At 39.3% G+C, this 27,158-nt stretch overlaps 1 protein-coding gene and 1 non-coding gene across 2 annotated transcripts; both read left to right on the top strand.

The window, feature by feature from the left end:
* The first annotated feature begins 294 nt into the window (after positions 1 to 294).
* On the top strand, positions 295 to 26,335 carry LOC117385594 (anoctamin-8). The gene is made up of 19 exons (XM_055228622.1): positions 295 to 478; positions 8,024 to 8,134; positions 8,788 to 8,920; positions 10,630 to 10,768; positions 12,131 to 12,227; positions 12,337 to 12,453; positions 13,403 to 13,530; positions 15,174 to 15,335; positions 17,501 to 17,653; positions 18,080 to 18,206; positions 18,774 to 18,829; positions 18,922 to 18,996; positions 19,918 to 20,175; positions 20,811 to 21,038; positions 22,106 to 22,303; positions 22,447 to 22,638; positions 23,769 to 23,900; positions 24,665 to 24,775; positions 25,614 to 26,335. The coding sequence occupies exons 1-19, from the start codon at positions 295 to 297 to the stop codon at positions 26,253 to 26,255; spliced, it is 3,243 nt and encodes a 1,080-aa protein (XP_055084597.1). The 3' UTR covers positions 26,256 to 26,335.
* Positions 16,762 to 16,834, top strand: trnak-cuu (transfer RNA lysine (anticodon CUU)). The gene has a single exon. It is a non-coding gene; the product is annotated as a tRNA-Lys (tRNA).
* Positions 26,336 to 27,158: the final 823 nt, after the last annotated feature.

Genomic DNA, 27,158 nt, shown 5'->3' with positions numbered 1-27,158 from the left:
CACGCGAGCTCCACATGTCCACCCTGGTCCACACGTGCGCCCTCGCTCCGTGACGTCACCGCACGTACAGACCTGTTGTGGAGTCTCCCGGTCACGACTGGTGCCCGTGTGTGCGCGCGCGGAACCGACTCGGAGATGCCGTGACCCACATCCTCGGCCCTCCTACCTCCAACCTAACCCCCTGCGGTGCACCCCCCCCCTCTCCTCCTCCTTCTCCAACCTGCACCACCAACCAAAAACCAACCAACCAACCAACCCGCTCACCCACCCGTCTCACCGTCCGACCCAACCGTGATGCAGACGGACGGCGACATCACCAGCAACGGCACCAGCACGAGCTCCGCGGAAGACGACACGGAGGGGGCAGCGGGCAGGATGGACACTTCCAGGACGGTGCCAAGTGAGCAACCGGACAGCAGTAGCCAGCAGCAGCAGCAGAGAGCCCCGCAGACGTCCTCGGCATCGTACGGCGTGCTCGGTAAGTCCACGCCAAACATACCGACGTGCAGCATGCCCGCGTGAACACACCAAAACATTAGCAGCATACATGACCGTTATAACAATTAGCAACAACAATTTAAACACGTATCGCTACGGTTATGCGCGGTTAACGTGAGCTTTACGCATTCCGACGCTGCCAGGCCCGGTGTAGTGGCGTTCCCAGCACCTCTGCATTCATTAATAAGCTCTCCTCCAGTGTTTTTCGCGTTTTCAGACCAAAAAAAAACCACCCAAAAAATGCAAGTATGCTAACGAACGTGGAGTTAAACAAAGTGTGCGTCACGTATGCGTCTTGGTGCACGGTGCGCAGGTGGACAAGGGCACGTTTGCTCCCGGGACGGTGACGGGATGTGACCGAGAGCACTTTGAAACGAGAATGCGGCGGTGTTTTTAATGTGGCACAGCTCAAGCCTCGTTATTCTGAGTGATTGCATGCGTTATGTATGACAATTATTATAGGAGCAGTGCGCAATGGATGGCAGCCTGTTCAAAGAAAGATATAAATGTCAAAAATGTAACCTGCAAATGTCATATAAGCCCACATTAGAATGAAATAAGTTTACAGCAACTTTAAAACAACCCTCACTTATCTTAATACCCATGACACATTCATATAGCAAAGGACATTTATTGAATTAGCAGCTTTTTATTACATGGTGTGATTTAAAGGTTTACTGTGGAACTTTTCAGGTAGGCAGTCCCGTCACTTGTTTGTGTTTTGGCCCAGGCTGTAGCATTAAACCTCTATATCAAGCTTTTATTCAAATACAGGTGTTATTATTGTCCTGAAAAACGTGCATTCTTACTAAGACCAGGGTGGCCGCTCCGTAGATCAGATCTGTAACTTAGCCTGGTTGCGTTAACTGCTTGTCTTCGTGGAGATACACTGAAAGTTTAGTGTCATATTATGCAGTGTTCCAGGTGACATAACAACCTCACTATAGAGACCAGCAGGCAGTGGACCCCAAAAGTTACATAGTGCAGCTTTTTAATTAAGTAAAGTTATTATGTTTTAAAATGATATTGGCTGAAGTAGACCAGTATTTTAACTCCCTTCGAGCTAACTCGAGTCACAAAAAGTCACAGTGTGTACACTATAGTACAGTAAGTTATTCCTGGCAGCTGCTCTCCCTGGGGGTGTTTGCCACGTGAGAATTGAACCCTCGACTTCCATGTTACACACAGAGTACTACTGACCACTTCCACAGCAAGAGGCTCATGCTCATTATAGCCTAATAATATGACGTCTAAATATGTTAAATCAAGTTAAAAACAATAACTACCACCCCAAAGGCAGTTAGGTCAGCTGCTTGAAGGCAATTGACAAGTTGACAAGTTACAGCACATCAAGAGGTAGATATACACCTGCTCAATGACACAAAGGCGGGCCGTCAGATGACTGCTGCTGGTGCTGCTGCTTATAGAGCTGTCTCAATTCTAACATTTTCAACTCAGTTTTGATACTAAGGAACTTGATACTCAATTCAGATTCCAATACCATGATGATAATAAAACACTCTTTATTTAGACAATAGAATGTGATTTTCAACATTAAATAATAGTATTTATTTTATATTCCCATGTGGCCTCATATCTGCGTTATCTCTCAGCCATAGTTACATCGTGGTCCATGGGCATATAATAATAATAATAATAAAGTATTAGTCTTACATAACGCTTTTCCAGACGCTCAAAGTCGCTTTACAATTTTGTGCATTATTCATTTACTCCACACTCGCTGGTGGTAAGCTACTATTGTAACCACAGCTGCCCTGTGGCAGACTGACGGAAACAAAGCTGCCAGTCGACCCTGAGACCACCACTCAACAGTGTCATTGTGTCCTCAGGCAAGACACACCAAGTGTCTTGCCTGAGGACACAACGACAGTTTTTGCTTATCTTCTGAGATCTGACAAGACAACAGAATATTCTGTCTTATTCTGCTTAAAATCATTGTATCTGTACAAACATGCTCTGAAATGTGATTCTTGTATTAGTTTGTCAGTTCAGATTTCAGTCTTTCTGTCAGTTCTTCTGGACACGTTTAAAATGTGAAATTTGAACAGAATCACATCATTAAAATCACAATCATAATGTTTGTCAGAAAAATTGCAGTTCAGTTTTTTTGCCAAATTGTTCAGTGTTTTTTTAACATTACATTTTACACTCACTGACAGTTTTTTTCACTCATTGTGGTCGGCTCATTTCCTCTGATCAGATAGTGAAACTTATGAATGTTTGAAAAATATAGTGTAGCAACGCTGGCAGCTGGGGCCTACTCAACTGTAGCATTTATGTGCACCGAAAGATCAGTCTATTTTAGACATTTTTTAATGAATGTCAGTATAATTTCATTTTTTGAGGTGATGGCACAAACACCATTACAAGGCATATCTAAAAATTAAGTCGGATCATTTATTGGTAAAAAATGATCCATTATCTTACACTACCACATAGACCTGTCACAATAACACATTTTGAAGCTCGATTTATAACAACATTATACAGCGATAAATGATAATATTGAAACTACTTTATGCCACTGACACAATAACAATAATGCAAGATAATCCCAGTAAACCATTTAAAATAGACAGTATCATTAAAAGACCTGCGCTGCAACAAATAAACAGCAGAACAAACCAATAATGAGCCACAGAAGTCACTTTTTCAACCCTTTACAGCGCAAATCTTATTGTATTGCAACCAAAATACCACAAATCTCTCCCTTTTTACAAAGAAAAAGTACTCACGATAAATACTGATCCCCAAAATATATTGATTGAAGTCGATATAGTTATTATCATGATCCGCTATCATATTATATCACAAAATAAATGTATCTCAAAACGAACAACAGTAATTTAGCCCATCCCATAAACCACAATAATGACCGGTGTTGGGAAGTAATTAAATACATGTAACGAAAATAGGCATTCAGAATAATAATAGTGAGTACCTGTATTCTGGTACAGTTACTTTTTCATTTGGCGGTGTTCAGATTACAGTCACTTTCTAAAATCAAAGGAATACATGGCGGTAACTGATCACACAATTTACGCTTGAGAAAAATGGAAAGCGTCGTTCCTATAGCGTGTGCATGTGTGATTATTTCTTCTCTAATCCACGATAGGAAATGCAGAACAACCAGTGAAACAAACATGAAGCTGTTTTTAATCCTGTATTGTATTTTTACGTTATAATTTATTCAGTATTGTGTAACTAAATACTTCCCATTACTCATAATAATAAAGGACAAAGGATTACTGAGCTTGTATTACCGTGACATATTTTGTGTAGGCTAAACATATGAGTTTATATGACTCTCCGACCTTTAGTTGGCAAACAGCACCTCGCTATACACTTAAAACAAAGAGGCCGAACATACAAACAGCCATGTGCTCTTTATGGCTAAATGCTTAAGACAATATTTGACAGACCCAAGTTATTCCACTATGCAAATACAATGTTAACAGGGCAGACTAGGAAGTGAAGAGCATCCTGGTAGGTAGGGCTGACCCAAAACGACTTTGACAAAACTTTACAAAGACGAGTGAATCTGGAAGTGTATCCTGTCTCCATGATTCCAGAGGGTGAGGGCTGACAGGCGGAATAACCAATCAGAGAGTCGTGTTAAAATAAACACATTTCAAAACTACACATAGGACTGAAAAACAGAGCAGATGTCTGCAGAATCCACAATAGAAGCACCAGACTCAGGTAAAAGTTGTATATTTTGTCCTGAATCATACAAGAATTTTCGAGAGGAGACGTCTTCTGCTTTTAGAAACACGTGATACAAATTAGTCAGGATCATAGACTGTATATATAAATGAATGTGGATTGGCTCTTTCGTTGCTATGATACTCGTGGTCAGAATTCCAAATATAGAACTCGGCTCCAAATTGGCCCCTGTAACTGCTCTAGCCTCGATGAACTTCATTTGACTGGAGTCGAACGCTATGGTTGACGTCACATTCAATTAATCCACTTCTTTATACAGTCTATGGTTAGGACAGGGGTTTTTGACGCTCGTTGGTCCGATTCTAGACCATTCTGTATTTATTCTGTATATCAGGGACTGGCTGCTCAGACAAGAATGATTTGGGGAAAAAAATATATGAATTGCCATTAGATTTTGCGATTTATGTCTTAATAATGTGATCCTGTTCAAAGTACAATTTAAACGTGTCCAGAAGAATTGACAAAAAGACTGAAATCTGAACTGACAAACTAATACAAGACATTTCAGAACATGTTTGTACAGATCTAAATTACAAGGTTAGCCGTTTTTATGCAGAATAAGACAGGATGTAGAGGAAATGATGGTACTTCAAAAACTGCAGCGTTTTTGATTTGCTAATTGCGTCCATGCAAATTACGATTTCAGTTTAATTGCGATTAATGACGCAGTCCTAAACGGAAGGTCTCTGGCTCATATTTTTACAAGGACAAACCCCACCTGATGTGATAGGAGCACTATACTGGCTTCACCTTCACTGGCTGCAATGAAACGGGTGATGGATGTCTGTATTAGCCATCGGGCCTCCTGGGATCTGTGATATACTGCACATTCATAGCCTTTTTATTAAAACCATTTAAAAGAACTGAGGGCACTGTCATAAGCGAAAGTTTATGACAGCAATTAATGACCAACAGAAGGGGGGAGTCTGTTTTCCTCAAACCTACAACTCTTCCAGCGGTGAATGATGCTGTTTGTAAAGACAATCATGTTATATAGTGATTATGGTGTTATGACCCAGCTTGGCCAGGGTCAGGGAGGTAACAAAAAACAGAAAAAAATTGTAAAATAAAGTTGTGATTTAATTAACAGAAATGTAAAAGATAAGTTAACAAACTGAGTTAAAATATCTACAGGAAAATAACCAACTAAACTATAAAACACAACAACTACAAGTGTCTTAATAATCATTGTCACTTTGGCCTATAAGCAGAATCGAGTGACAAAAGAAAACAAATGTGTTAAGTAACTACAGAATAACTTTGTATAAATAAAAATTCAAACATTATTATGAGACTTTCTGGGTCAACTACGAAAAGTAAATCTCACTACATCAGTTTACATGTCCAACCAGTAAATCAGCTGAACTGATATTTGGAGGCCCATATCCGATCCAGTGAGTTTTGTCAGTATTGGCGCTGATATCTGATACCAGTATGGGACCGGTGCATCAATAATCGTAATGGCCTCCTGCCTCTTCATTAAAACGACCAATCTAAACTGTTCATATTTCAAAATAATAGTCTGCAACTAATAGCAAGCTCATATGGGATAGATTTAGTTTTGTCGGCAGTTTTATCACATAATCTGAGCTGGTTTGACCTTTTTTAACCGTGAATAATTTAGAGTCTGATGGTAAAATAGTCTGATAGTCAAAACTTTATTTAAAGGCCGTGGACTTGGACTAGTTGGACTTGCACTGGGAGACGTATGGACTTATTTCGTACTCATCTCGGACTAGAAGGCCACTAAATGACTTGTACCTGAGCATAACCTTAAGTATATTTAAGGATTGCAATATCACTCACCTAGTGCTGTAGCCTACTCCACATATAGGCTATAGTTTTATTATGTCCACGTTGAAGAAAACTAGTGTGAACTGTAAAAAGACCATTTCTTTGTGACACAGACAGTGAGACTTGGTCAGCGTCCACAAACTCCCCATGTGTGAGAGAAACAGGAAGAAACTAGCACTGCGAACACAACTCCAAATCTGACAATGAGTCGATGTAATACAAGTGTTAGCGAGACCAGGCCTGTTGCCATGTCGCTCGTTTTGAAGCTGTATTCAGAAGTCTTTTTTTGGCAGAACACAGTCAGTGAAGTTGCTCAGATTGCCTCCGTGAAGCTTTTATATTTGGATTCTTTCAGTAAAATGTCCCTGAGTACTAGCAGCACTTTCGCTAACTCAGGCCTCTGTGCAGTTGAAAAAAGTTAGCAGTTGCTTTGTCGTTGTAGTTCCTAGCTTGTGTGCTGAAGCTAACAGTAGTTTAAGCAGTTAATTTGCCCTGAACCCAATTTTTCCCATGTATTTAAACAACATGTGTCTTGCCTAGTGAGCGAAGTGCAAGTAGTAAAGTACTGTACTTTAGAATTTTTAGGTATCTGTACTTTGTTTAAGTACATTTTACAGTGGAAACTTTTTACTTCCCTACATTTGAGAGCAGTATCTGTACTTTCTGCTCCACTACACTTTTTAACTGGGCTGAAAACTAAAAAGTACTTTTCATATGATTTGAGGAGTTATTTTTACCATGTTTGTGGTAACATTCTGACTAAAGTTTTTGTGTACAAGCTTCGACTTTGAGCAAACAAAAATAAATATGCAAATTTCATGAGAAAAACTAAGAACTTGGTCTGTATTGTTACTGTTGAGCAAAATCTGTATCATTTTGAAACAATATCACTGTTACCCTGACACTTGTGTGAAATACTTTTACTTTTTACTCTTAAAGTACATTTTTAAACGGGTACTATAATACTTTTTCTTATGTACATTTTTTTCATGTGATACTTTTACTTGAGCAACTTTTTACCTCGGTATCTTTCATTCACCACTAGTTTAGCCCCAGTCCAGACATATTGTATAAGCAGCTCTTGAGGCTCTGAGAGTTGTGGAAAGTGCTTATAAACTCATCGTGGTGAATAATTAGGATGGTCGAAATGCATAAGGTAGCGTAAGCAAGGAATAGTTGGTGTTTAGGGCAATATTAGGTGATTTGACCTGCCTCTTTGCTTCTTACCTGCACAGTTGAGGCTAATATGAGCTTAAGCTAATTGGATGTCTACTTTTTAACCTGCTGTTTATTGTGATTTTTGTTTTTTTGTTCTTGCTGGTTCAAATGGTTAATATTCATATAATAAACAGTCATCGCTTTTTGGTCGATACATTAAAGTTGATAGTTTCTTACAGGTGAGGAAAAAAGCTGCTATCACATTTGTGACACAAGTGACACATTTCTAGCTAACGTTTTAAACAAGTTCTTCTCTGTTCTGTGAGTTAGCGCTGATAGTAGCCCTGTCATGATAATTACTATATCGACTCCGCGTTCAATAGATGTTGATGGAACAATAACTTTTGGGGGCAAGAGGGTTGAAGCGGATTTAAGATTATTCAGTTCAATTCAAGTTTATTTCTATAGCGCGTTTAAAGCTACTTCATTTGACCAAAGTGTTTCACATAAAAGTCAACAAAAACAAATACACAGATAACACAACGATACATAGGAAAAAAACAACTGTATTATGTCTAGCTAGTATTAAATGCCAGGGAGAAGAGGTGCGTTTTCAGACTGGATGGAGGCTGTTCCAAAGCGTCTGTCTTTGGTCTTGAATCGTTCGTGTCAGTGTCATAAATTAGTTTCAGTATTATCGTTTATCGCCTATATTTTCCGCAGCAATATATCGCACTTCAAAATGCGTTATCATGACAGGTCTAGCTCTAGTTAAAAATGTCCGACTTTGTGACTGTAGCCCCCTGTGGCTTTCATGTCTGTTCAGATAAACTGTTTGGGAAGCGTCTGCTGCAGGCCCGGCATTACATCATGTCCCGCAAGTCCTGGCTCAAGATGGTGCCCACCGAGAACTGTGACATCCTCATGACCTTCCCAGGTACAATCACATCAACTACTTTATGTAAACTATAAGCACTACCCGTCAAAAGTTTGGACACACTTTTTTTTTTGTTTCTAGGATGATTTACATTGTAGATTCTCACTGAACTTTTTTTCTTTACTACATCATCTCGTACATCTTGCTTTATATATTTGATGTCTTCTTGTGTATATAAAATGTAGAAAGTAGTAAACAAAGAAAAAAAACATTTACTGAGAAGGTGGGCCCAAACCTTTGACTGGTCGTCCATGTGACCACTCAAATGTAAAATAGATCTCAAAAGAATGCTGGATAAAGAGGATGGAAAAGTTCATATAAAGCAGAGAGTCCATTTGCACAAACAGAAACAAATTATGTTGATTGCTGGTGTAAAAAAAAAAAAAGGCTCTAAATGCACTCTTTGTTTATCAAAGTTTAAAAAGTCAAATCCATTTTAGTCATTAAATAGTACAATTCAGATTCAGGTATCTTTATTTCTACTTGCTAAAAGAATCAGTTTCCAGCACACACAAATAACAAACGCAGACATAAAAAGACCCCAAGACAAAACATTTCAGACACATAAAAAGATTATCACACATAAACAAAACACAGCAATTCACATCTTATTCGTTTGGCCAAATATAAACATGAATGTTTTGCTGTTGCAGATAGTATTGACGACCACACGCTGCTGTGGTTGTTGAATCAGATCCGAGTGGGCGTCCCTCAGGTCAACATCCAGGTCCGACAGCACAAGCACACGCAGGCCAACGCCTTCTTCATCACCACCTCCTTTGAGAAGTAAGACTATAAGATAAAACCTTCAGCTTTCCATTCATCACTGTCTTTGAGACGTTAGGCACTGTAGCATTGGTCTTTCTCCTGATATAACTAAATGTATATGTACTAAGTGGAGAACAGGTAAAAGTACTTCAGCTCTAATTTCTGAGCAAACATGACATCAATATGGCCAACACAGGGTGCATGGACTGGTGTGGCGCAGTTAAACTGTGCCTAAAAGCCTTTTTGCGTTTTCTTTTTTCTGATCAATTATTGTGCAGCATAGATTTTTAACAGCATTAACAGATACTGTAGAGTTTTCTCCCCTGGTGTGAAGGGGATGTTTCAAGGGCACATCCCCATGGGACGCCATAGGCACACATAGCTGCACAGCTGTAAATGGAAACAGAAGGATGTTGCTGGTTGGTTGTAGGTTTTCTGTAGGTCTTTCTACTGTACTGTAATCCAGTCTGTCAATTAATGTTATTTAAAATGGTCCATGGTCAAATTTTTACATAGCGCTTTTCCACCTTTAAGCCGCTCAAAGCGCTTTACATCTCATGCATTCACACATTCATACACCAGTGTACACAGAGACCGGGGGTGAGGGGGGTTAAAAGTCTTGCCCAAGGACACAATGGCAGCATTCATCTGTGGGAGCTGGAATTGCACTACCAACCTGTGGGTCGGTAGACGGAGCTGACCACTAAACCAACGATGTTTATGTCAATGTCAGCCAGCCTTGGATAAGGAGAGAAACACTGTACTTATCTGCATGAACTGACTGACTTTATGCCAAGCAGAGACAAAATAGATGATGACAGGGTCGTACTTGCTTTTTGCTGCCTTAGCAAGACATGCATTCTAGTGCAGGTATTCTCAATATCTGGAGACGGGGACACCCAAAATAACTATGCAACCGACTCGGGACCACTGTGGAATTAATTTAACTCTGGTATTAATTTTGACCTGCCAAACCTATTAACTCAGGGTAATATTGTTTATTTGAATAGTTTCATTGTGTGAAAGCACCATAGACTGTATAATAGAAGTGGACTAAGTGAGTGTGACGTTCAGCTCCAGTATCATAGCAACCAAAGAGCCAATCTGGTGTGACGCTGTTGAAGGTAACGCCTGTTCCCGCCCGCACTGCTGGTTTAGCAGGGAGCGGGCACTGTCAATCAAACCTGTTGCTAATGCTAGTAGGAATGACCTCTGGGAAAGAAGGCGCCTGTTATTCATTTTCATATCATGATTTATAGACACAAAAACAAAATATAGTAGGATCATGTAGAGAGAGTTAATACGAGACCAAAATGACGAGCCTGACAGCAACAATTACAGAGAGAGCGGTGACAATTTCTCAGTACAAAGTGAATTGGAGGCAGAGTCGATGGAGACGGCTAGCAGGTTAGCTATTTCCATTTATATATACGGTCTATGGATAGGACCTAATTTCACAAAATATACAGCTTTCAATGGGTCAAAATGGAGAGTAAAATTTTATGAGAAAATAAAGTTTACAAATCTCAACATATATCCTGTTTAAACCATATTTACTTTATTCAGCAATTCAACATACAGTTTGCTATGAGTCGTTTTTTTGCCTATAACAAAACATGACCAGGACGCCTGCTGTAAACCATAGATGTGTGTGTCTGTATTTAATCTGCTGAACATCTGTGTCGTCATTGCGTTAATCCCGTTGCTCATGTGTGCTCCGTCATCAGCCTGCTGAGGGGGGCCGAGCAGATGGGCATGCACAAGGCCGTCAAGCCCCAGTTTGGAGGAGGCATGAGGCGCTTCTCCTGTGACGAGGACAACATCTATGAGAACATCGACAGTGAGCTCTGCTTCTTCACCTCGCAGGTCACAATCAGTCAATCAATATGACTCTCTTTGTCCCTGAGGAGCTAAATGTACCACCAGTCAAAGACGCCCACTCACTCACTGCTGTTTTTTCTTTACGTTTGATATTTTATACTTTTTTATTAATACGGAAGACATCAGATATATGAGGCAAGATGTGTGGAATTATGTAGGGAAGAAAAAAGTTAAATGTGTACTGTGTAACTTTTCTGGAGGAGAGTCTGCCACCTGCTTGTCTCCATGGAGATTCTACTACTTTTCCTTGATTATTCCACAGTATGAAAATAAATGTGGTTATCACAATGGGGGCAAGTTAATGACCAGATCTATGGAGAAGCAAGCCTTTGCATAATAAGAATCATAATAGGAATTTTTGAGTCATAAAACTCTTGTAATTGAATATATGCAAGGCAGATATGTTTAATGCCATACTGTGGAACATACCATGCAGTAGTCAACCCTCCACTTTTGAAGTTACATAGTGCACCTTTAAACAAATATTTTTTATAAAAATTTCTCCCAAGAGGCACCCTTTGCTTTGTTGACAGCGCTGCAAACGCTTTTCCTTTTCCTTTTCCTCTCACTGAAGTTTTCTGAAATGGTTTTCATTTCACAGCTGCTCTTTGTCAAGGTCAAGAAATGTCAAAAGCAGTGATCAAACAAAGGGTAAAAGCAAAAATCTAAACTAGTTTTAAGTTATTCTGACTTTATTTTCTGTTTACTACATTCCATTTTCATAGCCATGTTTATAGTTTTGATGCCTCTATTCAGAATCTACTATGTAAATGGATAAAAATCAAAATGGAAAGCTTTGACTGGTGTACACCTTGATATCTGAGTATTTGGTTACAGTTCATGGTTGTAACATGATAAGCACTAAGGCCTCAGGGCAAGAAGGTCTTAGGTTTGATACTCAGTATGGAGTTCCCCCTTAAAACAAGTACAATAAGGAGCTATTCCATTGTTGAGGTGGGACGCATATAAAAAAATATATATGAAATTTAACCCTTTGACACTGTCCAGCTGAGTAGCTGCACTGTGTAACTTTTCTTGTTTGTCTCTATGCTTGAAGATGTTATTGTTTTGCTTAGAATGTTCCACAGTATGGCATTGTGTATCCTGGATTTATTGTGACAGGGATTTATATCTTAAAAAATCCGCCTCTCCACAGATTTGGCCTTCTGGAGTCCCCTACCTGCGTCCCTGGAGATAAATGTGTTTAATGCCATATTATCGAACATTCCCGGCAAAGCAATAACATTTCAAGTGGACAAGCAGATACCTGACCCTCCACTAGAAAAGTTACATAGTGAATCTTTAATTTAACTAGCTAAACTCACAGTCTTTTTATTTTATTTTCAGGAACGTCAGAGCATCATCAAATACTGGCTGGACAACCTCAGAGCGAAGCAGGGGGAGGTGCTTCACAACATCAACTTCCTGGAGGGACAGCCAATCAGTACGTGCCACTTTTGACTTGACAGTGACCAAAATCATCGTCTTATTCTCATTCTGCAGTAAATATTATATAATGTTTTCTAATCTAAATTTGTGGATGTTTTGAACAGTCCCAGAGCTTGTGGCCAGAGGAGTGATCCACCAAATGTTCCCGCTTCATGAGCAGAGGATCCTGAACCAGCTCATGACGTCCTGGGTCCAAGCGGTCTGCGAGCGCCAGCCTTTAGGTACGGCCTCCTGGGATAACACTTACAGACCACTTATACCTATAAAATCATTTATATGGTAGTAAAGACCCATCAACAAGGCACTGCACCTGGTTTTTATCATCTAAGTTAATTTCAAAACTGTAGTTGCAGTGTACATGTAAAACGTTTAAACTATATGCATCATTCTGGATAAATCTACTTTAGTCATTACAACAGGGGACACCTTAATTTTAAATATCTTTTTCCTACTCCTTTTGAGCATTGTGGTTTTAAACATTTTAGTTTGTAATTTAATGTATTTAAACACTGATATGAACTCAATGCTTCTTGTAAAATTGTAAATTCATGCTAAAATAAATAAATAAAAAATGTATACATCAAAGTCCAAATTTATCCTTGGTGTTCCTAATGCATTCTTATCATCCTAGTCTTAAGTGTAATAAATCTACAACTCATAAAATATGGGAACATAGAGCCATGCTAACCACAACTAGCACGCTACCAGTGCACCAGATGAAACTGTGTGACACGGCTGTGTCATTTTGACCTTAAGAGCTACTTTTACAATATAGGCCTATCTGTACTAGGGCAAAACTCATTTTACTTTGTTACATGGGGAAAAAAATATCCAGCCTCTTTAACTTAGCCTTTTATCAAGTTTTTAATATATATATATATATATATATATATATATATATATATATATATATATATATATATATATATATATATATATATATATATATATATATATATATATATATATATATATATATATATATATATATTATTTTTTTATTTTTTATTTTTTTACAACTTTACATTTTATGGTTGTTATTATGATGCGGAAATTAAATGGAAAATGTACTACAGAATCAGAGGTAGGCATGTCTGGTTTAACCCAACAAATGGAAAACTATGATACTTTAATCTATCATATGTGTTAAATTCCTGTGGTCTGTTTTAGATGACATCTGTGATTACTTTGGGGTGAAGATCTCCATGTATTTTGCCTGGTTGGGCTTCTACACCAACTCCATGCTGTACCCCGCCGTCATCGGCTTCCTGTTGTGGATCCTGGCTGAGGCCGACCAGGTACGAAAGTACAACCAAAATAAGAACTGAATTTTAAATGTCTTTTCATAAAGCAGGGCACATATCAATCTAAACAACAAAAGCTGTTTTTATGTCATCCCTAGTTGGAATATATTCCTAGTATAGTGTTGGATATTAGGGTTGTCAAAAGTATAGAAAATCAGATATTGATCATTACTAAAACTACTAATTTGAGCAGGTATCAATACTAAAAAAGTCAAATTCACAGGACAGAAATGAACCTTTCCTGAATAACTTTAGAATGATCTTGAGCTGTATCAGAACAAGTATAAGACACATAGACTAGTGTACACCATGGACCACTATGGAACATACCTGGACACTGAGGGATTACACAGATATAAAACCACATGGGAAAATAAAAGAAGTACTACCATTTAATGTTAAAAATCACATTCTACTGTCTAAAGAAAGTGTTTTATTGTCATCGTGGTATTGGAATAGGTCTTGAGTATCAAGTCCTCAGTATCGTAACAACACTTTTGAGTTTAGTAAAACGAAGTAGAATTCAATTTTTCGGTTTAGGTCATTCCGGACAGTTGCTTGCGTATATGACGTTCAGTAAGTGCAGAATCGGCAGGAAAAGACTTCAGTATTTCCAGGTGTCCCTTTGTCCGTGTAAGCTTTTCTGAGCTAAAAATGGTACTGTGGCCTTGCCTAAATGAAGCTTCTGTCGTAATACCCATTCCCCTGTATTATCACATTTGAAATTAGCTGTGACAATTGATGTTTTCCAAAATAAATAAATAGTTTTGTTGATTTATTTTTATTATATACTGTAATCATGTTTCTTTTCCTATGATGAGTTAATTTAATTGCATCAATCCATTCCTGCACTGCCAGTTCATATTGTTGTTTTGTCCTTGGATTTAATATTTCATCTACCTTGTCTATATAAATAATATGTCAGTGTAAATCATTTGATGGTTGTGGTGGGTCTGTAGGTTCACAACAGCAACCCAGATTCTATCAATTTGATCCAAGGCAACTCAATAGAACATATGACACGTAACACGTAACGTAACATCTTAGGTGGTTAGATAAAGTTTAACGCATTCACATTGTTGATACTAAAACATAAAACGATTCTGTGTCAGTGGTGAAACGTTACAAAGCAAAAGAAGTAAAGTACTCTGCTTACGTACACATTTTAGGTATCTGTACTTTACGTTTTAAAGTGAATACTTTTTACTTTTATTTCACTACATTTGAGAGCAGTATTTGTACTTTCTTCTCCACTACATTTTTTAACTGGACTGAAAAATAAAAGTATTTTTTTTTGTTATTGTTTGACCTGCTGAAATGGCTGAAGGCTTATTTTTAACATATTAATAATTTGAGCAAACAAAAATATAAAAATATAAAAACAACTAGAAAAAAACTATTGCTTTAGTTGTTTCTGTTGAACAAAATTCAGCACAAATCTGTATCAAAATCACTACATTTGACGCTTCATTAGATCTCAAAATTTTTCATGTGATACTTTTACTTTTATTTGAGTATCTTTTTACTCAATTATCTGTATTTTAACTTAGGTACCAGAATTGAGTACTTACTAACTGGTTATAAATTGCTGAATGAAAAAGTAATTTGGTTATTTATTTTTTCTTATTGCTTGTCAGACGAGCCAGGACATCTGCTGCGTGGTCTTCGCCTTGTTCAATGTGGTATGGGCCACGTTGTTCCTAGAGAGGTGGAAGAGGAGGGAGGCGGAGCTGGCCTACAGGTGGGGGACCCTGGACACCCCCGCCGAGTCCCTGGAGGAGCCGCGACCACAGTTCAGGGTGAGCACTGCCTATGAATTTCAGTCGCATGATAATTAATTCTACTTTTAATTTGTAGTTATGTATAAAGGTCACAGGTCAGTTAAATGGGTCATATTGATCTATGTTATAATGTTGTTTCTTCAACAGACCTGGAGTTTTGCTTCATTCACACATATTTAATGCAGTATTACAGGAAGTGCTCCACTGTGTAAACGGTAGATGATATTTTGAAAACTACCACTAAATGACATCACAAGGTGAAATAGAGCATTTTGAGCTTTGGAGAAAACCAGGATCATTCAAACATATGTGGATGAAACAAAACACAACTCTGGGTATATTTTTGAGGAGGTAACAGAATTCTAAAATGGCTAAAAGCTCACAAGAATGTATTTATTAAAACGGCAACTAAATTAGACTTAAATTACACTGCCTTTTTTATATCAGTGACTTGGAATTGCCAAATCTTAAACTGTAATTAGCATATTTTATTCTAGGGCATTTTCACTTCAATAGATAACTAAACAACTACAAACTAGCACACAGAAACTGAAATACACTACTGACATGCAGATCTTGTTACTTAGATATTATAAATAAACTGTATAAATGTAAAGTGAGATGTTTAGACGTTCAGAAATTTCTTCATGTTGTGCTGCACAGAGCCAGAGCAAAGGATTCTGGTCTCTGTAGTTCACTTTGCTCTCTGCAAAAAAACAACACATACAGACTCCAGTAACCGGGATTGCCATGTTGAGTTATTGTTGCTAGTTTATGGACCTACTGCTGGTCGGTCTAGACTTTGGCTCATTGCAGCGTCTCTCTTTAAACTTAGCCTTAGTGGCTCATCCATGAATACAGACAAATGAGATCTCCATTTTTTGTCTGTCACTCTTTCTCTGACCCCTGGACCAGATGTGGGTGGAGTAGCCAAAAATTGTACTCAAGTAAGAGTAACATTACCTCAGCGTAGTATTACTCAAGTAGAAGTACAAAGACACAAAAATCTGCACAAAATGAAAAAAAAAATATCATATGAGGAGCATTGAAAGAAACACAAATGTTCAAATGATTTCACATTGTCAGCATTAAGCTTTTGTCACTTGTAGATTTACCCATTGGGAAAAGAAAGCAAAATGTTTACTTAAGTAAGAGTACTGCTACTTCAATAAATATATTACTCAAGTAGGAGTAAAGTATGCTGTTGGAAAACTACTCTGAAAAGTACAATTTCTTAAAAAAAATAAAAATAAAAATAAGTAAATGTAATGTGTAATGTGTGATGTGACTACTACTCACCTCTGCCCTGCACCCTTGCTCTGAGTGGAGGCAGCCCCCCACTCCTCCCCCGCTCCCCTTCTCCTGAAGGATATGAATAGAAGGAATGAGAGGAGGGGGCCCTGGGGGACCCTTTGAAAAGACTCACAGGAAGCTCGTTTTTCAAGCCCGGCTAGCTCAGTCGGTAGAGCATGAGACTCTTAATCTCAGGGTCGTGGGTTCGAGCCCCACGTTGGGCGCTACACTTTTTCAGCACAGAATGTGTGAGAAAAGTGATGTGCCTTGACTGAAAATCTGCTCAAGGACAATGAAAGGTTTTTGCTGGTGTAGGAGGAGTGTGAGTTTGCCAGTAGATGTCACCAAAAACTCTCTTAAAGGGCCCAGTTTACACTAATTTTTGATCAATGACATAATGTTGTTTCCTCATCAAAAACAGACCTGGAGTTGTGTTTTGTTTCATTCCCTCATGTTGAACACACTAACCCTGCATATTTAGGCTGAGTTCTTCTCTCAACCAGAAAACACTCTGTTCCACCTTATGATGTCATGTGGTGATACAGGAAGTGCTCCACTGTGTTTTTAAACTCCATACACCTTCACTAGAATCATTTGGATAATTTCAGGCCTGGAAATGCCAATCTTTACTGAACTAAAGGTAAAAGGAGCTGTTAACTTGAAACTCCCGCTTCATGACATCACAAGGTGGAACAGAGCATTTTGAGCTTTGGAGATGTAGACAGACTAATAATAAAGTGTCACTCAAACATGTGTGAATGGAAACAAAAACACAACTCCAGGTCTGTTTTTAAGGAGGTAACAACATTATAACATGACCTTTAAAACAAATAAATAAAAACACAAATGTAGATGTAGTACATTCTAAAGTAGAATGTTGTTGTTTTCAGGGGGTGAAACGCTGCAGCCCCATCACAGGCTGTGAGGAGTTTTACTACCCTCCCTGGAAGAGGGCGCTGTTCCAGTGGCTGGTCAGCCTGCCCATCTGCCTCCTCTGCCTCTGCTTTGTCTTCCTCGCTATGCTGCTCTGTCTGGAGCTACAGGTATAAAAAAACATGTCTTATAACTTACGGTTTCTGTAAGCTACAGTGAGGTTTTGGATGCTACGTGACCAGAATGACTTTGACCTCTTTCTCATACATAAATAATTTTAGTGTCCCAAGATGTGATGCAATGTAACATAAGTACATACATCTTAACCAGTCTGATTACAGTTCTTTAACTTCCTTCAATACAATATCATTCAATCATGCTGCTAATTCAGAAACATAATTCTAGCGTTTTCTGTGAAACTGAATGTAAGTTCAAAGGGTCCAAAAATATAACTAAATTTTACTGTGCCTCCTTTGAGCACTTCCTCTCTCATTTGTAAGGCTCATTACACTGGTATAAAAATAGCTGTGGGACTTCTTCCAGTTCCACTTGATATAAAATGAGTCCATTAAAGTTTGATGTTTTTGTTCACACAGGAGGTAGTGATGGAGATCCAGGAGCTGCCGAGCATCACCAGATTCATCCCCAAAATCCTGCTGGCCATCACTGTGACCATCTGTGATGAGGTGTACAAGAAGATCGCCTACTGGCTCAATGACATGGGTATGAGAGGGTTAGACAGGGAGTTTGGAGTTGTGTTGGAAATAGACATGTACATTTGAGAGAAAAACTGAAAATCAGTGGTGCTGGAGCACATATTTTACTATAGATAGCAGACTGATTTTGTTTTAAAGGCTTTTAAAACAAAAGAGACAACAGTAGCTCAGTTGGTAGTGTGTGTCTGCACACACTGGTGTTTGAGTGTGTGTGTGTGGGGGGGGGGGGGGGGGGGGGGGGGGTGAGTGGTTCCGTGATGTAAAACTCTTTAAGTGCTTTAAAGTAGAACAGCACTATATAATTGTGATCATTTAATTTACCATTTACACCTAATCATAAAGTAAAAGTAGAGCACTGCATTTCTGTAGCTGCATTGATCAGTTAATGATGAACGGCTAATACTAAAGCTACTAGTGCCTGTATGAATAAGTATTGAGACGCTTTACAAATGCTTTTTAAATTAGAAGCTAACTGTAGATCAATATGGCATTGATAAAAGTGTTGAAAGGTTGGTACTGATGAGGCATTAAGATACATACTGTAACTGTTTCTCATTGTCTTGTGTTTCTGCAGAGAACTACAGACTTCAGAGTGCCTACGAGAACAATCTCATCATCAAGATGGTTTTTGTAAGCCTCTCCTATTCCGCTCCTGCTCTGGTAAAATCATTATATTATACTATATTTATGTACAAACCAGCTCTCTTGTCTTTCTTTTGCAGTTTGAATTCATCAACTCATATTTGAGCCTTTTCTACATCGCCTTCTACCTCAAAGACATGGAGCGACTCAAAGAGGTTCTGCACTCTCTCTTTTTATAGAAGCATGAAAGTTTTAGTGCTCAGAGGACTGAGGGAGCCGTGTGTAAAATCTGTTCTCACATAAATAACAAATAACACTAATGCATTTCTATGTGGACAAGGGCATAGACAGGAGAGCTACTCACTATAAGATTAGTATCTACAGAAGATAAAGGACAGTTATGCAAAATTGAATAGTTTGAACTTTTAACTGAGTTACAATGTTGTTTCCTCAAAAATATAGCAAGCATTTTGCTTCATTCATGCTTCATTCAGAAATTACTCCATTCAATTTTCCATGGATTGTTGCTTCTCAGGTAGAAGTTGCTGTTCATAAATCTATAAATCACTGCCAGACTCATTCCAAGCATTTCAGCCATCAAATTGTGTTCATTACAACTGCATGCTTATATTAGCTTGGCTAGCTTTAGTTTTGTCCTATGGTTCATTCCCACAGCTGCTTGTAGATGACAGGCTAATACCAAATCTGCATATGGGGAATGCAACTGATGCAAAAACAATGCTTGTTTTGTATACATTATTATTTTATGGGCCAGTACCTGATTTTCGTCCTTGTATTTGTGCAAACATTTGTCTTGCCCCAGTACAAATACATTGTATATTAGCTTTACTATCATGGCAAAACTCCACACTGGTCTCTGAGAGTTGAGAAAAACACTTATAAACTCATCGCAGTGAATAACTATGATACTCAAAATGCATTAGGTAAGTGAGGAATAACTTTGGACCACTACTACAAAGCATATAGAATTAACTAGTTCTGTTTTTCATATTTTAAGTAAAAAGTTAAAATGCCAGATCAAAGGCACACAAAAATACGCCAAAAGGCCAATAATTCCTCAAACATGTTTCTTGGTCAGAGCCTCATCCATATCACATTCATATCTATGGTCCTAGATGTTGGCCACGCTCCTGATCTTCCGCCAGTTTCTCCAGAACATCAAGGAGGTGCTGCAGCCCTACCTGTACGAGCAGAACAAGCTGGGCGTCTTCACCCCCAAAGTGCTGTGGGAGCTGTTCCAGGCCATCGCGCTAAAGTACGGCCGCCTGGTGCTAGGAAAGGCCCAGGCTTCCATCACGGCCTACTCCTTCCTGGGCCCCAAAGGCATCAGCGTCAACCACAGCGAGATACCAAAGCGCCGTGGGGATCTGAAAGTAGGGATGTCAAGATTATTAAGCTGTTTTCTGAATTATGTTATAATGTTTCTTCATCAGAAACATCCCAGGAGTTGTGTTTTGTTTCATTTACACATGTTTAACACACAAATCCTGCATATTTAGGCTGTGTTCTTTTCTCAAATTGAAAATACTCCACCTTGTGCTAAAACAGGAAGTGCTCCACTATGTTTTAAACTCCATACAAGTTCACGAGAATCATTTTATGAGTACATTGTTTTAGCATTTAGCTCATTGAAACTAGAGTCCTCGATTGGAGTTGTTCTATTGACAATCTGAGTTGAACAAAACAAGGTAAACAGGTAAAACAAAAATATTAAAAAATAAAGGTAACAGCTAAAGAAGAGTTCAACTGAGCTTTAAAATAACTGGTGACCTTAAAACTACCATTAAATGACAAGACTAGATATGTTTTTGAAGAGGTAATAGGATTATAACATGACTAAATGAGTAAAAATAAAGCTCACATGAGTCAGTTTTGTGTAATATAAGACCTTTAAGTATTTCACTTGGTGTCAATAACTGTGAATAATCATTACATTGTTAAATCATGGTGTTTTTTCCTTACAATAATCATGACACAAAAATTTGATATCATGATATTCCTACTGAAGGCTGGGTTCAGGCTGTCGGAGGAGGAGTGGGACCTGACGGAGAACGCACTGAAGAACCGAAAGGTGAGCTTCACAGAGAGAGTGGACTACCAGGCCTCCAGAGCAGAGGGGCGGGGCACGGAGGAGGAGCCAAGGGAGGACAGTCCAACCCTGGGGGACGAGGCCATGGACGCGGCCTGTATGTCTGACAGCTGTGACGATGACAGTGATGGTGAAGCGGCTGCTCAGGTGAGAGGAAACAATCTGTGAAGTACAAAATAAACCAGAAATGTATGTTTACACTTAGGGTGGCGAGATTAGTCATACATTTTTTATGAGCAAAAACCCATTTCCCATTTGCATTGTGGTCAGAGATTTAAACATCAGTCTCTTATTCATAACTACTCAGAATGCAGATAGAACTTAACAACAAGTAATATTGTCACCTTAGAGTTGTAAACTTCTTTTATTACACCAGTATTAAATATTATTGGCCTATAGAATGTTGGGAGGTGATCTGAGACCGAATACTTTATATATAAATGGACATAGCTAGCCGAGTAGCATAGCCACGGGAACACAATTTTGGATGGGGGTGCAGTTTTGTTTTTTGTTTTTTTAAAGGAATTCAGATTTTGATAAATAATGAAACTCGCCGTCTACATGTGGATATAATGTCACTGGTTATATCACGGACTCACAAGAGTCAGTCTAACTTCCTGAGCGTAAAACATCAATGTCCTCTTCCGCAGAGGGTGCAGCACCCCTAGTTCCCATGGTTATGCCTGCTAGCTGCCATGTTCCAAATAGGAAGTGAACGTGGGCAAGTTTCCGGCTCATCGGCTCTGGCTCCAATTCAGTTTATATTGAAAAAACACTGCTCCTTTCTGTGTAACTACTCCAGTGAGCCTTGTCATTTTGGTCTTAAATGTTCGTGTTAACCTGATCTATATCCTACTGTTTTTATTTAGCTATTTTGTCTGTAAATCAAGATCAACATGAATAACTGACCAATGACGCGCCTTTTTTCCCTGAGGTTGTGCCCCCTAGTATTGTTAACAGGTTTGATTGACATTGTTCCTCATGCCTGTTCCTTGCTAAGCGATGCGGGCGGGAAGGGGTGTTTCCTTCAACCACCTCACTCCTGATTGGCTCTTTAGTTGCTATGATACTCATGTTCGGAATTCCAAATATGGAACTCTGCTAGCCTCAATGAGCTTCATTTGACTGGAGCTGAGTGCTATGGGTGACGTCACACTCCCTTAGTCCACTTTATACAGTCTATGTCTAAAACCCAGCAATTATCTCCCCTCCAGGAGACCAAGGAGAATGCCACAGTGTCAAAGACTTCAGATCCAGCTTGTCATAAACGGAAAAACACAGGGGACAAAGGAGAAAAGAAAAGCCCTGGGGAAAGAGGAGGAGAGAAGAAGTCCTGGATGGATCCCCCAGAGGAGCCCAAAACTGTGACCCTGACCCAGGCCGAAATCGAGAGCTGCATGCAGACATATGAGGTGGGACTGAACTAGGGTTGTCAAAAGTATCAAAAATCAGATAGTAAAACTAGTATCGAAACTAGATACCCAAGTTGAGTAAGTGTCAATACAAAAAAAAAATCACATCATCAGGACAGAAATGATCCTTTGCATGTTCCCAGGACACACTGCAGGACTACCAGGAGATGTTCATCCAGTTCGGGTACGTGGTCCTGTTCTCCTCGGCATTCCCGCTGGCCGCCATGTGTGCGCTTATCAACAACATCATCGAGATTCGCTCTGACGCCCTGAAACTGTGTACAGGGCTGCAGAGGCCCTTCGGACAGAGGGTGGAGAACATCGGACAGTGGCAGGTACGACACTACGGCAGAGAAAACTGTTTCTGCCGCGCTAAACATAAAAGTTAAATGTCCAATAAAATACCAAGTAGAGCCGTGAAAAGTATGGAAAACCAGATAGTATCAAGAGTATCTTTAGAATGATCTTGAGCTGTATCAGAACAGGTATAAGACATATAGACTAGTATACACCCATGGACCACTATGAACCTACCTGGACGACTGAGGGATTACATATGGTAATATAAAAGGAAGTATTATGATTTAATGTTGAAAATCACATTCTGTTGTCTAAATAAAGAATGTTTTCATTGTCATTAAGTATATTCCTTAGTACTGAATTGGAGTTTGAAATTTTTAAACACTAGTACTAGTACCCAGCATGCTGAAGACAAGAGTATGTTTTAATCTGGCTTTTGAAATACTTTTGGGCCCTATTGCCTTGGTATTGCATCTCTTACACTGCTTATGTAGGTTAAAAGTGTAAGAGTATTTATCCTGATTTGAGTACATGGTTAATCTAGAAATATGATTTAACAATGAAATAGTGAAACTCAAATGTAAATGTCATAACACGGCTCCAAGCCATGATGGGAAATACACAAAACCAAGTATTCAATTAAATAAGGTGTTTATTAACCCAAATGAATTGCGAAATAAGGTAACAAAAAGAAGTAGGAGACGTGCAGGTGACCGACTGGGAGCAGGGTAAGCCAGCACGAGCTTCTGACATGCACGAGCTTTTAAAGGTGCAGTACGTCGGGCCCTTGACGCACGCATCGGGAGTGCATCATCCAGCTCCACCTGCACAAAGTAATAACATAACACACGGTAATTCATCTAAGGATGGGGGCCGTGATATAAACATAAGTTCTGGTAAATGTTCAAGGTAAATGTATCCCAAACTACAAAGGAGATTTTTTCGTGTGATACTTTTACCTCAGTATTTTTTTGCTACAGTATCTGTATTTTTACTAAGTACTCATCATTTATATAGGTTGTTTGATCATAGATAGTAAGTGACCTTCACTTGTCCTGCACTTTTATCAATAATCATTTTGCCTGTGTGTCAGTTAAATGGGCTGTGAGATGTTTTTTTGGAGCTGTGGATGTGTAACCCTTGGTGCCTCTGTGTTGTTGCGCAGACAGCAATGGAGGCCATGGGTCTGATCGCCATCATAGTGAACTGTTACCTGATTGGTCAGTGTGGGCAGCTGCAGAGGCTCTTCCCCTGGCTCAGCCCTGAGATGACCATCATCTCCATTGTCCTGCTCGAGGTATGCCTCACTACAAACAACACAAACAATTTTTTATTACAAGATGTAAGAGGAGATCCAAGGCACTTGGATATGCGTAGTTATTATTTATTTTTTAATGCCAACGTGTTTCGACATGCGTCTTCATCAGGGCTACTAATTATATAATGTTTTACTTTGAAATGTGTAAACAACCATTTTAAGTGATCTCTGTTTGCATCTTTTATAACAATATAAAACTGAACAAAAGGGATTTTATTCTGTCAACTGAACAAAAGTTTTTGGAGTGATCAAACAGGTATAAGGCCAGTTTCCTGAAGAACTGAAGAAGTGTCTTGACTGATGAAATGTATTTACTCACAAGTTTTGTTTACTTCATTAAATAAAATGTCTTTTGCAATGGAACCTACTTGGATGAAGGATTACACATACATATACACAACTACTAGTTTGGACACACCCTCTCAATGGAAACAATTGAATAAGCTGTTTTAATCTGTATGTTTTTGTTTGCTCAAATTATAATTGTGTTAAAAACAAACCCCTACTTTTAGTGTCAAGGGGTGCAAAATATATTAAGTGTCATTATTTATCCCGCCTGCAGTGCACCCTTTTGCACCCCTGTAGACCCACATCTGCCGCTCTTAAATGTAGTCAGGTAAATGTTAAAAGTATCCACTTTAAAATCTACTTAAGTAAAGTACAGATACCTAAAATTTTACTTTGTTGTGTTCGACCACTGATATCCTCCCATGCCTCATCCTAACCATGTCCTCTGCTTCCAGCACTTTGCCATCCTGCTGAAGTATGTGATCCATGTGGCCATCCCAGATATTCCGGGCTGGGTGGCGGACGAGATGGCCAAGCTGGAATACCGGCGCAGGGAGGCCTTCAAGGTAACACCATCTAACACTAGAACCTATCATGGGCTTCAGCTTCTTGTTCATAAGTGATATTGTGACGACTTTTGACCATTCAAAAGATGTAATATTTTGTAATTGTTCATTGCTATGGAAACAAGGTTTTCATCATCCTGAAATTCATGGATAGCTGCCATTCTGTTATTTTGTATTAACTGTTTTACCTTGGAGGGATTTCTTAAAAACATTACTCCATATAATGTCTCAAACTTGATGATCTTGTAGATTGAGTTTGTACCTGTTTAATCCACTACTGGAGCAGTGGTGCTGCTGAGGTGTGGCTGTTGCCTTTATAAAACTGAGCCTAAAGCTGAGCTGCCATTTTGACCATTCAAATATTTAGTCTGAATATATATAATATTCAGTGTTCACAATTTCTCATCATTTTGAAACTCATGGATAGATTTATATAAGCAGGACCTGAAAGACAGGGGGCAGTATTCAATGAGAATCCTTGATATGCTCATAAAGTTAATATGGTTATACACTCATTTGTAACTGCAAAATTTTCAGGCAAAGTCACAGCCAAAGAAATTTGAAATTTTCTCCATTGACATAAATCAGTTTTAAGCCATATGGTGGAAGATTATACCCAAAGGAACAACATTTCCATGGAAACAAGCAGAAGTCCAGTTTGTGTAGATGCAAGCCCGCTCACAATAAGGATGCATGTTTTTCAGTGCAACAAACACAACCAAAATGAAAAAAAACGCTTCTATTGTAGTCTATTTTTTGCTTAAAAAGTTACATCCTCTGGCTACATCTTTTCCTACATAATCTTCCAGTCCTGACCTTCTCTTTTCTTTCCTCCCAGAAACACGAGCTCCAGGCACAGCAGCACTTCCAGCAGCAACTCCGACGCCGGCGCGAGGAGGAGGAGCTTCAGCGGCAGGCGGAGCTCCAGGCCGAAGCCCGCGCCCACGACTCCGACTGCCCCCGAAACGACCCCTCTCACCCCCACCACCACGACAAGAGCGCAGGGGGCAAATCCGGAGACAAGCCCAAGAGACCCAGCTCCCTCCTGGGGAACAACAACGTCATGAAACTAAAGCAGATTATCCCACTGCAGGGCAAATTCTCATCGGGCGGCTCCAAGTCTCCCGCCCAGTCACCGACGGGAGGTGAGGCTAAGCTACCGGGGTTTCTGAAGTTTCTCAAATCTCCAGAAGTGAAGAAAGAGCCAGCGGTGGCGTCGACGACAACAACAGCAGCAACGGGGGCGTGTCCAAGTTCCTCAGCCAGTTCAACAGTTCCCTCATCCAACCAGGAGAGGTCGCAGTCTCCCAATAGGACATTTAGCCCGGGGAAACTGTTTAGCTTTAGCAAGTCGGAGGGGAGCGTGGTGTGCGCTAATGGGGGGACACAAGCGCAGGTACAGAGCGGGACTCAAGAGGAGCTGCCGTCGAATGAGTCGGACAGAGGAGCAGAGACGGACAGCGCTGGGACTAAAAGTTAATATAAGCTTCCTCGTGCGAGCGCTTGAACTTTAAGAGACACTTTGGATGCAAATGTTCTCACCACACAGACAGAGCAGCAGATGGGGAATTTTGAGTAGTTTGAACACTTAAAGGTGCACTATGTAACTTTTCACCAGCTTAGCTCCATGGAGAAGTTATTGCTTTCCTAGAATGTTCCACCATATGGCATTAAAGGGCCCATATTACGCGATTTACTGATCTGTTATAATGTTGTTTCATCATCACAAACAGACCTGGAGTTGTGTTTTGTTTCATTCACATGTTTAACACACAAACACTGCATATTTAGGCTGAGTTCTTCTCTCAAACAGAAAACACTCTGTTCCACCTTGTGATGTCATGTGGTAATACAGGAAGTGCTCCAATGGACGACTGAGGGATTACAGAGATATAAGGCCTCATGGTAATATAAAATAACGTACTAGGATTTAATTTGGGAAATTTTTTATTATCATCATGGTATCGGAATCAGTATCGAGTCTATTCCTTAGTATCAAAATCAAGTTTGAAATTTTAGTATTGTGACACCCCCATCTCCTGCTCTGTCCACTAACCTCTCTCACTTGTGTACAGTTACAGTCACAGAAAGTGTATGTGCCGATTGTATTTGGGGTCTGAACGCTGCATGACGCCCCTTGCTGGCTCTTCAAAGCGAATGTCATGTTTTTCTCATGTTTTTATGTAGAAAACTGCTTCTCATGTGATTGATTTTACACGTGTTGGCCTCGTAGCATAACTGGCACATTTTAAGTTATAAGTTGGATTATAAAGGCACAATTGGTACATAAAGTATTTCAAAGTACCTTACAGAATAAGAAAAGCATTCAAATCACAATACAACAAATTAAAACATAAATAATCATCATAAAATTAACATTAAA

The sequence above is a fragment of the Periophthalmus magnuspinnatus genome, chromosome 17 (genome assembly GCF_009829125.3).
Source record: "Periophthalmus magnuspinnatus isolate fPerMag1 chromosome 17, fPerMag1.2.pri, whole genome shotgun sequence".
NCBI classification, from domain to species: domain Eukaryota; kingdom Metazoa; phylum Chordata; class Actinopteri; order Gobiiformes; family Gobiidae; genus Periophthalmus; species Periophthalmus magnuspinnatus.
This window is presented reverse-complemented; position numbering and strand designations above follow the sequence as displayed.

Coding starts and splice junctions, on each gene's coding strand:
- LOC117385594 (XM_055228622.1), top strand. CDS start 295: ATGCAGACGGACGGCGACATCACCAGCAACGGCACCAGCACGAGCTCC. Junction 8,135..8,787: donor CATCCTCATGACCTTCCCAG/GTACAATCACAT, acceptor TTGCTGTTGCAG/ATAGTATTGACGACCACACG. Junction 13,531..15,173: donor TCCTGGCTGAGGCCGACCAG/GTACGAAAGTAC, acceptor ATTGCTTGTCAG/ACGAGCCAGGACATCTGCTG.